At 40.4% G+C, this 17911-nt stretch overlaps 1 protein-coding gene across 7 annotated transcripts in view; it reads left to right on the top strand.

Moving 5' to 3' along the window:
* The window catches only part of GRTP1 (growth hormone regulated TBC protein 1), a 99845-nt gene that overhangs the window by 21433 nt on the left and 60501 nt on the right, over positions 1–17911 (top strand). For all 7 annotated transcript variants that reach the window (XR_012159630.1, XR_012159631.1, XM_073350334.1 and 4 more), the window contains 2 exons: positions 3906–4030; positions 7495–7591. Coding sequence is in view for 5 of the 7 variants with exons in the window: in XM_073350334.1 (XP_073206435.1) it covers positions 3906–4030; positions 7495–7591 (222 nt within the window). In the remaining 2 variants the exon portion in view is untranslated. The remainder of the gene's footprint in view (positions 1–3905; positions 4031–7494; positions 7592–17911) is intronic.

Here is a 17911-nt window from a genome sequence, read left to right as displayed (position 1 = left end):
GGAAGGGCCCAGTTCATCTCTACCTTGGACTTAACCAAGGGGTACTGGCAGGTACCGCTAGATGAATCTGCCAAGGAAAGGTCAGCCTTCATCACACATCTCGGGCTGTATGAATTTAATGTACTCCCTTTCGGGCTGCGAAATGCACCCGCCACTTTCCAAAGACTTGTAGATGGTCTCCTAGCGGGATTAGGAGAATATGCAGTCGCCTACCTTGACGATGTGGCCATATTTTCGGATTCCTGGGCAGACCACCTGGAACATCTACAAAAAGTCCTTGAGCGCATAAGGGAGGCAGGACTAACTGTTAAGGCTAAGAAGTGTCAAATAGGCCTAAACAGAGTGACTTACCTTGGACACCAGGTGGGTCAAGGAACTATCAGCCCCCTACAGGCCAAAGTGGATGCTATCCAAAAGTGGCCTGTCCCAAAGTCAAAGAAACAGGTTCAATCCTTCTTAGGCTTGGCCGGTTATTACAGACGATTTGTACCGCACTACAGCCAAATCGCTGCCCCACTGACAGACCTAACCAAAAAGAAACAGCCAAATGCTGTTCAGTGGACCGGAAAGTGTCAGAAGGCCTTTAACAAGCTTAAAGCGACACTCATGTCTGACCCTGTACTAAGGGCCCCAGACTTTGACAAACCGTTCCTAGTAACCACAGATGCATCCGAGCGTGGTGTGGGAGCAGTTTTAATGCAGAAAGGACCTGATCAAGAATTCCACCCTGTAGTGTTTCTCAGCAAAAAACTGTCTGAGAGGGAAAGCAACTGGTCAGTCACTGAAAAAGAATGTTATGCCATTGTCTACGCTCTGGAAAAGCTACGCCCATATGTTTGGGGACGGCGTTTCCACCTGCAAACCGACCATGCTGCACTAAAGTGGCTTCACACCGTCAAAGAAACTAACAGAAAACTTCTTCGGTGGAGTTTAGCTCTCCAAGATTTTGATTTCGACATCCAACACATCTCAGGAGCTTCTAACAAAGTGGCTGATGCACTCTCCCGTGAAAGTTTCCCAGAATCAACTGGTTAAAATCGTCCTTGAGATGTGGAAAATATTGTTAGTCTTTATGTACTTGGTAGTATATTTAGAAATGCATGTGTCTTATTAACTCTGTTTTCCTAGAGCTCCAGGAAGAAATCCCAGCCAGTGTTTCACCCTAGCTGAGATTTGGGGGGCGTGTCATAAATATAAAGGGAAGGGTAAACCCCTTTGAAATCCCTCCTGGCCAGGGGAAAGCTCCTCTCACCTGTAAAGGGTTAAGAAGCTAAAGGTAACCTCGCTGGCACCTGACCAAAATGACCAATGAGGAGACAAGATACTTTCAAAAGCTGGGAGGAGGGAGAGAAACAAAGGGTTTGTGTGTCTGTCTGTAGTCGTCTTGGCCGGGGACAGAACAGGAATGGAGTCTTAGAACTTTTAGTAAGTAATCTAGCTAGGTATGTGTTAGATTATGATTTCTTTAAATGGCTGAGAAAAGAATTGTGCTGAATAGAATAACTATTTCTGTCTGTGTATCTTTTCTGTAACTTAAGGTTTTGCCTAGAGGGGTTCTCTATGTTTTTGAATCTAATTACCCTGTAAGATATATACCATCCTGATTTTACAGGGGGGATTTCTTTATTTCTATTTACTTCTATTTTTTATTAAAAGTCTTCTTGTAAAACACTGAATGCTTTTTCATTGTTCTCAGATCCAAGGGTTTGGGTTTGTGGTCACCTATGCAAATTGGTGAGGCTTTTTATCCAACATTTCCCAGGAAAGGGGGAGTGCAAGTGTTGGGAGGATTGTTCATTGTTCTTAAGATCCAAGGGTCTGGGTCTGTAGTCACCTAGGCAAATTGGTGAGGCTTTTTACCAAACCTTGTCCAGGAAGTGGGGTGCAAGGTTTTGGGAAGTATTTTGGGGGGAAGGACGCGTCCAAACAGCTCTTCCCCAGTAACCAGTATTAGTTTGGTGGTGGTAGCGGCCATTCCAAGGATAACGGGGGTAATATTTTGTACCTTGGGGAAGTTTTGACCTAAGCTGGTAAAGATAAGCTTAGGAGGTTTTTCATGCAGGTCCCCACATCTGTACCCTAGAGTTCAGAGTGGGGGAGGAACCTTGACACAAGCCTGTTAGGGTTATTGTTCACCTTGATTTTTAAATTTGCATGGGAGGTGAATTATGATATTTCCCTATCCCCCACCACTCCAGAACTGATTTATTGACTTTAAAAGGAAGAAGTGGTGATTAGGGCAATGAATTTATCTTGGCTCTGAATTCCATGGCACAAACCATGATTTTTACGGGTTTTCTTCATAGCCTCTCCCAGTTTAAGCTTTTGTCATGGAAGCCAGTCATTACAAACAGTTTCCTTTAAGAAGGAAAAGCAGTAAGATAAAATATCTCCTAGTATGTACAGAGGTCAGGCATATCTGTGTGGGATGCTATAGTTAGAATTGCTTATAGTTGTTCAAACATTTTGTATATTTTTAAATAATTTAGTGTGCCCTTGGGTATTGAACACCATAAAAGTGAAGTTGCTTTTGTTGTTTTAAATTAAATCCAGCTACCAGCATATTGTCCTGTTTTTGCGTAATGGCCTTTATTTTCCAAAATCGAGTAGTGATTTTTAGGTGTTCAACTTGAGACCTCTTAAAGTGGCCTGATTTTTTCAGAAAGTGTGAGACTTCTTTGCAAATTGAGGTCATAGGTCCTTAAAGCTGAGTAGGTGGTGATTAACAGGACAGTATCCATTAAAAAATCTGTATGGATGATGTATGCACTGTGCTCCAGAGAGCAGTAAAGATCCTGCAACAAGTTGATGACACGTGTGTGTGTGTAAAATATGTGCAGTTACATGTAGATCCATGTGCACATACACCCATGAGTTTGCATGTGTAATTATATATTCATTTAATTTATACAAACTTCCTTATTTCCTTAAATAGCCCTGAAAAGCTTAAATTTATTTTTCACTATTCATGCTGCTTGTTAATGTCCTGCTTTTCTCTCTGTTTAAACTATAGACCATTTTTGTATTTAATCCACTTCTAGACACTTTCATTGTTTTATGTGTGTAGCAAACATTGCGGCAAACAGGTTAAGTTTTTCCATTAGAATTAAAATTAAAAAAATCATGGAGATATTTTTATTTCCTTTAGTATGAGCATATTTTAACAGAATTAAATTTTGGACCAAATTTGACCTGACAGTGGCTCTTTAAATAATTTCAAAGCAGTAATTCCTTAATCACAGATCAGATACAAGACTAAACTTGAAGTACATGCGTAGGCATCTCTGCTTTCTTTGAAAAATCTCCTTCTGTATGACCTTGCATGAGTAAAGAAGCAGTTTTTTTTTTTTCCAGAGTGTGACAATGTGTAATTGCAATTGGGGATAGGGGGGAGGCTAGAGTCAAACATGTATGATCAGTTATGAGAACAGAATCTTTTAAAAATGAACTGTTTAGCGCTAATCCACATAGATAGGTTTAGTTTTCAGTGAATCAGAGTTGTCCTTTGCTGAACTTATCTGTTGTGAGAATATCACTCCCCAGCAGGGCAGCTAATAACTTAGCAGTGCACTAGATAAATTCGGTACACGATGTGTTAGTTTAAATTGCTGAAGAGGGTTAGGTGAAATGTAATAAATTCCTGGGATCAGTCTCTGCCTTGAATCCTGCTTGAGACTGTAAGCCACACTGGCCTAGAGAGATCAGTCTTTCTAGGAATGGATCTCATTTGAACGTAGGCCAATGAACTAAAATAGGGCTTTGAGGTCGTATCTTGTTAACTTCATCTACCAGACTCCTTTTCTGTGAGCCCATGGTCAGATTTCAGTTGTACATCTTACAAGGCTAAGATTTATTAGGGAGCATGGCAACATGGCTTAAATTTGGTCCTTTCATTTTTTTTCTAGACATGAACAGAACATTTCCAGATAATGTACAATTCCGCAAAACTGCTGATCCCTGTTTACAGCAGACACTCTACAATGTATTAGTAGCGTATGGGCACCATAATAAAACAGTGGGATACTGCCAGGTATGTAACTTATTATAGATATTTAAAAAGATATTCCAAGACATTTGCAAGATTGTTGTTGCTAATTTTAAAGTACATTTTTGGGTGATAGTCAAGGTTGTGGGGAAGGCTAAATGTAGTCATATAAACAGTTGCTAATAGTATCTTTCCGATCTCATATTTGAGTCATTTTCAAATGTAATGCGTGCTTACCCAATTTCCTTCCTTTTCAAGTGAATGAATTGGTTTCATTCACTAAAGGTGAACAGTAAACTAAAAAAATGGTGTCCCGTTTTGCTACTTGGTGTTCTAGAAAGGCATGAAAAACTTCTTTATTTATTTGTAAATGATTCCTTTGTGTTTACAAGAGAATTAACAGGTCTTGATTTCCACTGTCTTTCTGGAGAACTTTTTTGGGTAGAGGCGAACTAGTGGTCATATCACATTGTAGTCAAATGGTCTAAATCTAATTTTAGTGGATTTGGTTATAACATCTGTTTAACTCAAACTTCTGACAAACATGGAGCAGGAAAATTTGTTTGTGTAAAATTCAACCTCATAACTCTTAAGGGACTGAGACTGCTCCTGCTCCAGTTCCCTAGTCCTTTACAGGTTCCTGTAGAAGATACAAGAAAAGAAAATATTTGATTCATGATGTTTCTAAGGTAAAAAAACAAGCAGAAAAATGTTTTAAAATAGAAATAACTTTGTGGCCATCTTTACACATCATGAACGGTAACTAGCATAATCAAAAAAATGTGTCTTCTCTTCTGTTCAGTTCAGCTTTGAAGTCTCTCCTTTCTCCTTCCCTGTTGCATTGCAGTTATATGCAGTTACATGTGTCTTGTACCAGTCAAAAAAATTTATAATAAAATAAAAATAACAATCCTTTATTAAAGAATATAAATTACATTTATTGAATTGCAGCTCATTTAATTTAGTATAGAAGAGATTGATCTAGGTTTAAGAATCATTATCAGAGTCGCTGAAATCTGACTTACTGTTTGGCCCTGATATATTGCAGTACTGAGGTTAATAGTGGTAATTTGAAATGGGGGAGTAAAAGTTCTTTGTGTTTTTTCCATATATAACATTTCATCCAAAGAGAACAAAGCTTTTAAAACTACATTCTTTTAAGATTTTTGAGAATAATGCAAAGGGTCAATCTCTGATCCATGTGTTTGCAGAATCAGGCCTCTAAATAAAGCAAGACAGATCTATGAAGAGATGCATATTACTTTACATTAAACCCTTGTTAAGTCTGCACAGAAACACCCATCTAAGTCCCATTAAAAAGAGACCAAGGGTTTTCCCTCCCCCCCACTTATTCCCTCAAAAGATGGGTTATATATCGAGGGTGTAACTACATAAACCAAGGGCTGGAGCCTCTCCTCCTATATGTGTGATAAATCAGTGTATATCTTAGAAAACTGGCTATTGTCCTAGTGAAGCAGCAGACTTCATCAAGATAAATGGTGATGTATACCATATAATGGGGCCAGGATTCCTCTGAAACAGTAGACAATTAAAGTGAACTCCCCCCCCCTCCCCCCAATTCTTTGTGTAGCTCTTCGTGGCTTGCACTATATACTAAGTATAGATCCTCCACACCTCACTAGCATTATCAAAACATTTATCTGGAGAGTCACCACTGAAAAGTTCCCAACCAAAGAGTTAGTTAAGTTTCGAATTGCCATTCTGTACTGTAGTCCTATAGAATTCTTACCAATGTGTGTACAGCTAGTGAAATTCTTTGCTTTGTGAATATTTTCTAAAGAGCAGGCTTTTGTTCCTGCTATGTTAAGTGCCAAATACTCTCTTATCACCATGGATGCAATTATCAAACTATCTGGTAGCATGGGAACTGAATAGCTGTCTTCATAGGCAGAAGGCCAAGCACCCCAGATGCAACACAGATCCAGGCAACTTCAGCAATTTGTAAAAGTTCAACAACTAATATAGAGGTTTAAGGATTGAAAAGAAATGTCTAGAACAGAGTGAATATTTTAAAATTCAAATGTGCAGAGACTGTTTTGGCATTGTATATCAAAAGACAAGTGAGCAAAGCCACTTGTATCCAAAAAATTGGATTTCAGTCAAGACAAGAACTTTTGGTTTCCAGAATCCTTTGAGCGTTTCAGTTTTGGCAGTGCTCTTCTTGCTTGAGCTGTAGCTGGCATTGCTTATTGGGTACAGTGAGACAATGTTACCGCCTGTCCCCATAGATGACCCTGGAGTGGAGAGTTCGGGGGAAAGAGGTCAAGGAGAATACAAAAGAAAAGGATGAAACTAGAGAGGATTTCTAAGATTAGCACTAAACAAATGTAACTGGCATGAGCCTCCACAGCCTGTAAATATTTAAAGACAATTTTACATTGGCTTTTTAAAAAATTGTTGGGAATTGTGTACTCTCATGCTGGTGCACTATGTACTGTTTTAGATGCCATCTTGTTTAAATCACAATAAATATACTTTTTAAAAAATCCTCTCACTCTAAAAGCCAATAGAATGCTATAAATCAACCTAATAATGTTGCTAAAACTAACTGGTTGACTAAACTAATATTATGGATTACTAAGAGATAGTCTCTAAGGAAATTGCTTAAGCATATGCTTGATTTTAAACACATGCTATTCCTGAATAGGGTTGGTTTCCTGAATCAGGGCCTATATATTTTATGCATCTTTTGTCCACTGAAACCTTGCCATGAAAAGCCCAACACATTGTACTGTAAGGATGTGACCAGTTAACGCTTTACATATATAGCCCTATCTCCCACACTTTGTGTGTCTGCCTATTGTAGGTTGTAAGGCAGGAACTATGGCTTCCTCGGTGATTTGAAAGGCATCTAGCATAATATAGGTGCAGATAGAAACAATAAATACTGTTCGTTAGTTCTGGACAAAAATAATTTAAATAGCTGCGTAAACTACACCTGGAAAACCTGGTGGAATTACAACTCTGCTACTTACTATTTGCTTTCCTAAACTGCATTTGTAGTTTCAACTGGATGGGCCATGCTCCACCTAGAACTGTTAGGTAGTGTCACTGCACATTATTAAGCAGCTGTTTTGTGAGTTTCACTCCAGGGATAGTTACATTTCAGTGTTGGTCAAAGTAATCATCGGTTTTGTTGTTTGGAAAGGGCTTTGGGATTTTTTAAAATAAAAAGCAGTCTTTACATTACTTTTTAATTTCTTAGTGCTTTAATTTTTTTTCCCCCCTCCCCTGGCTTCCATGGGCTTTCATTGCCCAGGTGTAGCAGGGTTAATAATTGGTAGACTGTCTTAGTAGATTTCCTCTATCCTGTCCATTTTGTAAATTGTAATAATTCTGTTTCTGGTATCTTTCAAGGAACTTGCAGGCACAATGCTTTTCCCTTTATTTCACTCAATCAGTACTTTGAAGTTCATGGGTATTATAAAGTTAAACAAGAAAATTTTGAGGTAAGTGGAGAAATTATAAAAGCTTTCTTTTTATTTCAGGGCATGAATTTCATAGCTGGATACCTGATTCTTATTACAAAGAATGAAGAGGAATCCTTTTGGTTGTTAGATGCTCTCATTGGACGAATATTGCCTGGTATGCTAGCAGCTCTTATTTTATCTGTACATTAGAGCTTGGGTTTTATTTTTCCTTTGTATTCATTTTTATTTATAGAAGCCCTATGTGGCAAGATAAGCCTTGCTGTTTAACTTCAATGGTCTGCTTAGTTTGTAGGGGTCTGATTCTGCCATGATTTCAGTGTGGGTATACAGGAAGCAAGTCGAAATAAATTGAAATTAAAACTCTGGTCTTTAGACGACAAAGCAATAAGAAACTGAAATCTGATCAGCTGGTGTAGAATTGGTTTAATTTGTAACACATCTTGCTTTTCACCCACCACTACCTTTGTTTGTATTTCCAGTGGTTCAATCCTAGGCAAGAGGCTAGGGCTTATGGGAATGCCTGGGACTTTAGCAGTTTTCCTTGGCCTGTGGGAAACAATATGATGGAAAGATGAAGCACTTGGTCTCAAGTGAAGGAAGGGTATGAGTCTCATTGCAGCGTGAGCATCTGTGGTGGCTATTACATAAAGTAGCAGTTTATGATGCTACTACAAGGAAGCAGCCTGGCCTTTCTTTACAGCTCGTTGATAAGGGATTGCAAGAAGTTTGTATTCAGGCAGAGAAACTGTTAAGTCAGTGTTTTCAAGCCTTTTCCACCCGTGACCCCATTGTACAACAAAAAAATTGCAGGATCCCTCTCCGATCAGGCTGTAAAGAAAAGGAGGGTGGTTGTCACCTTCCTAGAGGTCATGATCCCTATGTTTAGAAACCATGAGTTTAAATTATTCAAATATGACAAAGTGGACATTTCCTCCTCACATTTTTTTTTTTAGTAGATTATATGAGCCTTTCAACGGGGATTTAGCACTAAAGCCTATGAAGGAGGAATGGCTGCCCCATGAATTCCCATATGTACAGCGCCAGTTATGTCCTACACTTTTATTCAGGTGTATATTGTGCCTAAAATTTAGTACAGTGGCTTACCAAGGGTAGGTTTTGACATTCCTTTATCTGGCCTACTTTTGCTGTTGAAGAGCTTTCTTGAACTGCTACCCTGAAGGGCTGGAGACTGAACATATTATTAAAATCTCAAATTATTGCATGACGGTAACATCCAGGATTATGCTTAACTTTTTGCCGGAGCTTTGGATTTCTGTGCTCCAGCTGGGGAGCGGGGTTGGTGGCCGCTCCGCATGGCTCCTAGAAGCAGTGGCATGTCCTGCCTCTGGCTCCTCCATTTAGGGGCAGCCGGGGTCTTGTGCGCTGCCTCCGCCCCAAGTGCTGCCCCCGCAGCTCCCATTGGCCGCAGTTCCCAGCCAATGGGAGCTGCAGGGGCGGCATCTGCGGGCAGGACAGCAAGTAGAGACGCCTGGCCACGCCCCCATATAGGATCCAGAGGGGGGACATGCTGCTGCTTCTGGGAGCTGCTTGAGGTAAGTGCCGCCCAGACCTGCACACCTGAGCCTCCCCACCATGCCCCTACCCCAGCCCTGATCCCCCTCTTGCCCTCCAAACACCTCGAGCCCAGCCTCCTGCACCCTGAACCCCTCATCCCCAGTCCCACCCCAGAGTTTGCACCCCCAACTGGAGCCCTCACTCCCAACTGCCTACGTCAGCCCTGAGCCCCCTCCTGTCCTCCGAACCCCTCAGTCCCAGCCCGGAGTACCCTCCTGCATCCCAAACCCCCCAGCCCCACCCCAGAGCCTGCACCCCCAGCCAGAGTCTTCACCCTCTCCTTCACCCCAATCCCAATTTTGTGAGCATTCATGGCCCGCCATACAATTTCCATACCCAAATGTAGCCCTCGGGCCAAAAAGTTTGCCCACCCCTGCTATAAAACTTATGATTACGTTTGTTAATTTTTTTGTAATTATAGAACAGTCAGTAGAATACAGTGAAATTGGCTACTGCTATTTTATATAGTCTATATTGCATATAGCAAGCCTGCTGTTGGAACATATAGAACTGAAGTTATCTAGGTTGTGATCCAATGGGAGTCTTTTCTTTGACTTCAGTAGACATTGGATCAGGCACCTGATGAAAGGCAGCATGATTGTACAGTGAAGTTTAGCACTTATTTCATGATTTTGTTTTTAATCATTTATAATTTCTTTTATTTTTCTCTGGGATAGAGGAGTGGATTCAGAGGTCTCTGAGATTCAGGACTCTATTCATCAGTCTTTTTATGGAATTTGTTTTGATAGGACTCCATGAAGCCTGTAGCTCTTCAACACCTTGCTCCTAAACTTGGCAAATATGTTAATGAGAAAAGGCACTCTTGTTTCATTTTCTTCGTTGTTTCTATGGCCCTTTTCCTATTCTAATAACGGCATTGATTAGTACAGACTCATAGTGTGAGGGGCAATGGGACAGATCACATTAAACACAGTATTTAAAATAAATATAGACACATTTATACACTCTCTGGGATCTAGACTTCATCTTTTTAAAATATCATTTTTATTGGGTAATGCAAGACTTCCTTTTAAGAATTTTTATCAGTGGTTGAACAGCTTTGTTGCAGATTTCCAAGACAGTTATTTGACGTTATCAGTGCTGGTTATCCCATTTTTTGGCATTTACTCTGACTACCAGAAGTTGAATTGTTTTCTTTATAAAGCTCATAGCATAACAGGTAAAATAATTGGAGTAATTGCACAGAAGTGTAATGAGTGTCTTAGGCCTTGTATCTGCTGGAGAAATTTACCCTGATAAGTGATTGCTCCCCCTCAATTGTATGTTAACGTGAGGCATATTTCAAGCAAAAGTGCTTCAGCTGTATGTCAGGTAAGCAAATAAACATGGCATTTACTGCAGGACTTTGTGCGGGGAGGGTAAGCAATAACTGAGTCTCACTCACTGCAGTTGATCACTCACAAACTGATCGAGTGTGGATGCATCTTACTGTGGCACAGATGATGGGCTGTTAATTCTGACAGCTTCAACATCTGGCACATCTCCTTTAGTTTGCCAGCTGAGAATTCACTCTTTGTTCCTCCCTCTGCTGTACCACCTCCACTCCATCTAATCTACCTCTGTTCCCCCTGCATCACACCAGAAATGCTTCCAGATCATGCCATCCCCTGTAGTCCTCCTGGAAATGCCTTCCCCTCTTCTAGTGTCTTCCTGATACCCTAAGCCAATGAGTCAGCTGTGGATCATAAGTAAGGTATGATTTAGTCACAGAGGTGTCGACAGTCATGGGTTCCATGACTTTACTGGACCTCAGTGACTTCTTCAGCTGCAGCTGTCAGGGGCTGAAGCCGGGGCTGAAGGTGGGACTGTGTACCCCTGCCCTGGAACTGAGGCTGGAACCAGAACCCTGCATTCCCTGCCCTGCAGCTTCTGCCGGCGGCTGCAGCCGGGCCATGTGCCCCTCTCACGGCTTTCCAGGGCTGTGCCTATACCTGCCCTGGCTGTAGCTGGGGCTTGGTGGGGGCTGCAGCTGGGGTTGCGCACCCCTGCCCCGCAGCTGCGGCCAGCTCTGGAGTGTGGGCTGTGCCTCCTGCCATGACTGGGGGGGCTTGGCCTGTCAGTCCCCTCCCGCATGGGACTCCATTCCTCCCCCCTACCTAGCCCTGCCGCCGCCGCCTCCTCCTCCTCCCCCCCCAAGTTATTTTTAGTAAAGTCATGGACAGGTCAAAGGTTCCTGTGAATTTTTGTTTATGCCCAAGACCTGTCCGAGACTTTTACTAAAAATAACCGTGACAAAATCTTGGCCTTAATCATAAGCAAAAACCATATGAAGCATAAACTATTAAAGTTTCTACTGAAGACAAGGCCATAGTCTTGTAGAAGAGTTGTGTAAATTCTAGAAGTTCAGGGGTTAGGAGTAAAACTCCTTAAAAGCAGTGAGAGGGATACCAGAATTGTTTCTAGCAAACTGAAGTATTGTGTGGTCAGGGGAGTTCTTAATCTACAAATTCATTTTGCAATATTGTATGCAAGCATATGCCTAGAGCAGTTGATGACGGAGAGTGGGCTAAATGTTCCAAGGAACTACTGTGGGTTGACAAGCATAAAACTGACTCAGATTTAGCATTTCAAATTTAGTATTTTGTATACTTTTATTTTAGAAAGCATCAGATAGTGGTTAACTTTGTATTTATCATCAACTACTAAGGTTAGCAAAGTGACATGTATTATTTGGCTAGTTTTCTTTTTCTGTGCTTATGAATAAATGTTATGTTGAGTAAAAAAAATATGTTGAGAAACTTGAAGATTGCATTAAACTTGCACTGGGATTTCAGATACTCCTTGAAAACAGCAGTTTGGTTGTGATTGTTTTGATTTTCTTATGGCCATTTTTCTGAAAGCAGGGGTGCTTATGAAATGTAGGCCCAGGAAAAGGGAAATTTTACTGCCCATTTGCCTCATGAGCAACGAAAAATGATGATTCATCTGCCATGTCCTGTGAACATATGTTTCAAACTATGGAGCTATCAGCCAATTGGAAGATGAGAGAGAGGCTAACCTGTGTTGTTTGTTATGGCAGAAAATGTGTGATGAAACAACATCAGTTTAGATTGAGTGGAACGCCTATCTACAGCAAAGGTGCTGGATACAATGTTATGGTACTAGTCAGGTGAGAGGCTAGGACGTTGCAAATTATAGGTATGCAATTATGCAGTTACTCAATTTAATTATGCATATATTAAATACTAAACTGAGTAACTGCATAATTGCATACCTATAATCTGCAGCTTCCTTGTCTCTTGCCTTCCTAGTGTCATAACATCCTCACTTCTCAAGTCCATCATCAAGGTTATAAACACTTCAGAGCAGGGACCTGTCACTTCTGAAGCATTTAGCATTCTTGTAGGTGTTGTAAAATAATCCTAATGTTTATTCAGCACCTTATTGAACTAAAATTAGTCATACATTTATTTCCTCCTTTTAGCAAATTTGTTTTAATACTTGGACAGAACACTGTGAAATCCCTAAGCATAGAGCTAGGTGAGTAAGTAGTTGTATGTTTAAAATATCTTCCTCAAAAGGGAAGTGGAATCTTCATGGAACATTTCATTCAGCTGGGTAGGAAAAATACTTGCTAGACGTGAATAGCAAAAGTTCTAGACTGAATTCACAAGCAGCTTGGTGGCATGTAGGAGAGTATAATGTGTTTCAGGAATGTGGTCCTTCTGAGACAAGGTTTGAGAACCAGAGATGGATGTCTGTGGTGTAGGAAGATCCTTGTGAGACTTTGATGCTATGTTTACAAAAGTCACTAATGACAAGCAGGCTTTCCACCACTGGTAGAATGGCCTGGAAAAGAAGGCAAAAGTTGAAAGCTTTTACTTTGTGGATATATCCCCACAAAAACAGAGAATCTGCACATCTTGAATTGTTCTGTGCTACTGGTTGAACCTGCTGCGTCAGCTGCTCTGAGCTACAAGATTGCCTGCTGGCAAAGTTGCCTCACTCTCCTCTTTTGAGAGCTGCTGTTTAATCAGGAGTGAGACACTAACCATGCATAGTTGTCGCTGAAACATAACATAAGGCCCATCACAAGGAGACAGGCATACACGGTTTATAGACCAGATTATGGTCTATAAGCCAGGTGCAAGGAAGCATATATATTTGACTACTAGCCTTTAGGAACTAAAATGAAAGCAAGCTTCTTTGAACATTACAGGACAGTTGTATTATCTAGGAGTTAAATATGTTGTCCTGTTAAGCTGAAGGTGGCATGTATGGGTCTAATGTATATATTTAGAAACCCTGATGAACCTGAAATATTACTTACTTCTAAATTTGAACTGTTAGAAAATTCAGAAGATTTGGACAGTGGGAGATTATTGACTTACATTCTCTGCTTTAATGTGACTCCTTCGTTTTTTTAATTCTTGGGCTAATTTTGTTTACTGTGCATAACTCTGTGAAAAATCATACAATACCTCAATAGTAAGAGAATATGTTGGATATTTTGTTAGTCTGTTTTGGGCAGGGTGTTAGAGAGTGCCTCACTTTTGTTAGGAATCATTAAGAAAGGAATAGATAATAAGACAGGACGTATCCTATTGCCTCTGTATAAATTAATGGTACGTCCACATCTTGAATATTGCATGTAGATCTGTTTGCCCCATCTCAAAAAAGATGTATTGGAATTGGAAAAGGTACAGAAAAGGTCAACAAAAATGATGAGGAGAGATTAATGAGACTGGGACTTTTCAGATTGGAAAAGAGACGATTAAGAGGAGACATGATAGAGGTGTATAAAATCATGACTGGTGTGGAGAAAGTAAATAAGGAAGTGTTGTTTACTGCTTCTCATAATTCAAGAAGTAGGGGTCAGCAAATGAAATTAATAGGCAGCAGGCTTAAAACAAAAGGAATTATTTCCTCACACAACGCATAGTCAACTTGTGGAACTTTTTGCCAGGGGATATTTTGAAGGCCAAGACTATAACAGAGTTAAAAAAAGAACTAGATAAGTTTATGGAGGGTAGAGGTCCCTCAATGGCTATTAGCCAGGATGGGCAGGGGGATGCAAAACTGTGCTCTGAAGTGTCCTTAGCCTCTTTCCCAGAATCTGGGAATGGGCGATGGGATGGATCGCTTGATGGTTACCCGTTCTGTTCATTCCCTTTGAGGCTCCTGGCATTGGCCACTGTCGGAAGAAAGGATACTGGGCTAGATGGACCATTGTTCTGACCCAGATGGACGTTCTTATGTCTAAAACCCAAGTTTTCTGTGGACATGAGGAGTCTAGAATGTAAAAATCCTTAGGTTTAGCCTGGCTATGAAATATACTTAAGATCCAGTCCACATTACAAACTGGAACAATGTTAGTCAGTTGAGGACTGCTGTGTTGAGTCAGGTTCCTTGATGTGGTTGTGTTTATACTGCAATCAAGATCTAAATGGCTTATTCCCTGTAAAGGTTAAGCATGCCTGTTTCCTTGTTGAGGGTTTTATATTAATATCATTTATAGATTCATAGATTCCCAGGCCAGAAAGGAGCATTGTGATTATCTAGTCTGACTTCCTTTATAACATAGGCCATGGAACTTCCCCAAAACAATTCCTAGAGCATATCTTTCCAATATTGATTTTAAAAATGGTCAGTGTTGAAGAATCCACCATGATCCTTGGTAAATTGTTCCAGTGGTTAATTACTCTCATCTTCTTTCCAGTCTGAATTTATCTAGCTTCAACTTCCAGCCATTGGATCATGTTATACCTTTCTCTGCCAGATTGAAGAGCCCATCAGTAAATGATTGTTCTCCATATAGCTTCTTATAAACTGTAATCAAGTCATCTCTTAACTTTCTTTTTCTTAAGCTAAATATATTGAGCTCTTTGAGTCTATCACTGTAGGACATGTTTTCTAATCCTTTAGAGAGACAAGGTTGATAAGGTAATATCTTTTATTGGACCAACTTGTGTTGGTGAGAGAGACAATCTTTCAAAATCACATCCTTTAATCATTCTCATGGCTCTTCTTTGAACCCTCTCCAACTTATCAGCTTCCTTCTTGAATTGTGGACACCAGAACTTGGCACAGTATTCCAGCAGCTGTCACACCAGTGCTATATATAGAGGTAAAATAACCTCTCCACTCAAGATTCTGCTGCTTGTGCATCCCAGGATCCTGATAGTTCTTTTGGCCACAGCATCATAGTGGGAACTCGTGTACAGCTGATTATATATCTCAACCCCCAAATCTTTTTCAGTGTCACTGCTTCTAAGGATAGAGTCCCCCATCCTGTAAGTGGCCTACATTCTTTGTTCAGATATGTACATTTACATTTAACCATATTAAAATGCATATTGTTTGCTTGCACCCAGTTTGCCAAGTGGTCCAGATCCTCAAATATAGAACAGAAACATTTTTTGAACACTTCAGCCTTTTCTGCATTGGTATTGATAATTCTACCATTTCCATCTTGTAATGGACCAATACTGTTGTCGGGATACTTTTTATTCCTAATATATTTTAAAAACTCCTTATTGTCCTTCACTCTGCTGGCCATAGATTTCTCCATGTTTCCCTTTGCTTTCCTTATCAATTTTCTAACTTCTTATTTATATTCATTACTATCAACTTCCCCTTTTTTCCATTTGTTATATCTATATATTTGATAGCTGCCTTCAGTTCCCCTCTAAAACAGGTCATTTTATTGTAATCAGCATGGCTTTCTTTCTCAATTGTGGGATTTTTCTTTTTTGGAGCATACAATATGGTGTTCTTAAATGATTCCCAATTATTATTCACACTCTTTGAATTCAGTTATCTCTTCAACCTGATTTGGCTCATTGTTTTTAGCTTTGTGAAATTGGCCTTATTAAAGCACCAAGTTTATATATTACTGGTCTGGACTTTCATTCTGCTTGCACATCACAAGTGTGATCAAGTCGTGATCACTTGTACCTAAGTTACCATTAATTTTTAGTTCTGTGATCAGTTCTTTTTTATCTCTTAGGACAAGGTATAACACAGAATTCCCCCTTGTTGGTGGCAACATTTTATTGAGTTCGGAAATTGTCATCTATAATATTTAGGAATTCAAAGGCTATTTTAATACTGACAGCATGAAACCTCCAGCATATATCAGTCAAATTGAAGTGTCCCGTGATTGCCCAGATTTTTCCTCCTATATATTATAGATAAGTACATAAGGAGGCAGTTGTTCTGTTTCTTAGTGTCATTTGGTGATCAGTAGCAGACACCAATTAATGCCTTATTTTGTGCTTTATCTGTGAGGACAGTGATCCATAATCATTCAAGATCATTTTCTTCTGAGTTCTCAGTGACTCGGAAACAGATAATGCCATTTTTGACATCCGGTGCCGTTCCCTCTTCCCTTTTGTCTACTCAATCCTTCCTAAATAGGTTATAGCCATTGATTTTTAACATTCCAGTGGTGTGAAACGTGGTGTCACGTTTTTAGTAGCACCAACTAGACCAAATTTATGCTCACAAATGAGCAGTTCCAATTCCTCTTGTTTGTTACTCAGGCTCCTAGCATTGTTGTGTAGACAATTAAAGAATGTCTTGTCTTCATATCCTTTGGCTCCTTGATGGATTTTGTTTTCAACATCTTGATTTTGTGCTGAGTGCTCATATCTTCCCTCTTCTTACTCTCTCCTTTTGCAATTAGTTTTACCCCTTCCTGACTACTCTAGTCAGCCTGTCCCCAAGGAGACTGGTCTCCCTTCTACTGAGGTGGAGGACATCCAAACTATACAGTCCCCGTTACCTGTAGGAGGCGTACCAATGTTCCACAAAACCAAAATCCTCTACCCTACACCACTTACCTAGCGAGCAGTTCACTTCCAGAATCTTCTGCTTTCTGTCTTCCTTTGCTTCTAAGACAGGAATGACCTCCAAGATCATTTTGACATTCTTCTTCTTTTTCTTCTTCAGCATCCTTCTGATTACCCTGAAATCTATCTGTGAAATATCCCACAACACAATGTCATTAGTGCAGATATGAACATCACCAATGGATCCTTCTCCGTTGACTTCAGAAACCTATCCAATTTTAGAGTGACATCTTGTGTCTTGGCTCCAGGAAGGTAGTACACTGTCTGTTGTCCTTGCAGAATGTTCTTTTGATTCTTCTGAGAACTGAATCTCCAACAAGGATTCTTTCTCTTGTACAATTGGAGAACACTTTTTAGGCAAGCTTATTTTCTTACAGGTTGTGCCGAGCTGCCATCCACATGTGTATCCCGCACATCTCTCCATTCCCTTGGACCTGCTGGATCTTGAGAGGTGTCTTCAGAGTTTCCACATTGAGGATCTGATATCTATTCCAAACTTCTATCTGTGTGGAATTCCTCCTGGTCCTTTTCTCTGTGGTATTCAGTCTGCCCATCCTCCTCTGTCTTCAGCCAAGCCGCCATGGCCTCTTGCCTCTGGTGATTACAAATCACTAGACCTCTTCTCTGATTTCCTCTTCCTCCAATTTCTTGGTGGCCAGCTCTGTTCAGGCACTGATCAAAGTTCCGAGGGTCAGAGCCTTGTGGCCTTTAGCAGGGACCCTGCTTACTCAGGGGCCCATGGTTTATCTAGCTATGCGGCCTGTATGCAAAGAACAAACCAAATAGCCCACAGGTGGACCAGATGCACTGCCCACATGTCCCGTGACCTCCAAACACACACACTTTACCTACTCTCTGAAATTCCTGGTAGCTGCCTCTATTAGCGAGGCTTGAGTTGAATCTGTTAAGCCTTCTGTGGAACTGCTCTGGAGAGATCCACAGCTGTTTCCATGACCTAGATATGTGAACAGTTATATCAGTGAAAGTCCTGTTGTGGATACAGTTACACTGGTATAAAAATGTCAGTATAGTACCCATTATCAATATAGTAATTCCCCTTTCTGTACAGGAATATCTATACCACT

This window comes from Lepidochelys kempii, chromosome 1 (assembly GCF_965140265.1).
Source record: "Lepidochelys kempii isolate rLepKem1 chromosome 1, rLepKem1.hap2, whole genome shotgun sequence".
Taxonomy (NCBI): domain Eukaryota; kingdom Metazoa; phylum Chordata; order Testudines; family Cheloniidae; genus Lepidochelys; species Lepidochelys kempii.
This window is presented reverse-complemented; position numbering and strand designations above follow the sequence as displayed.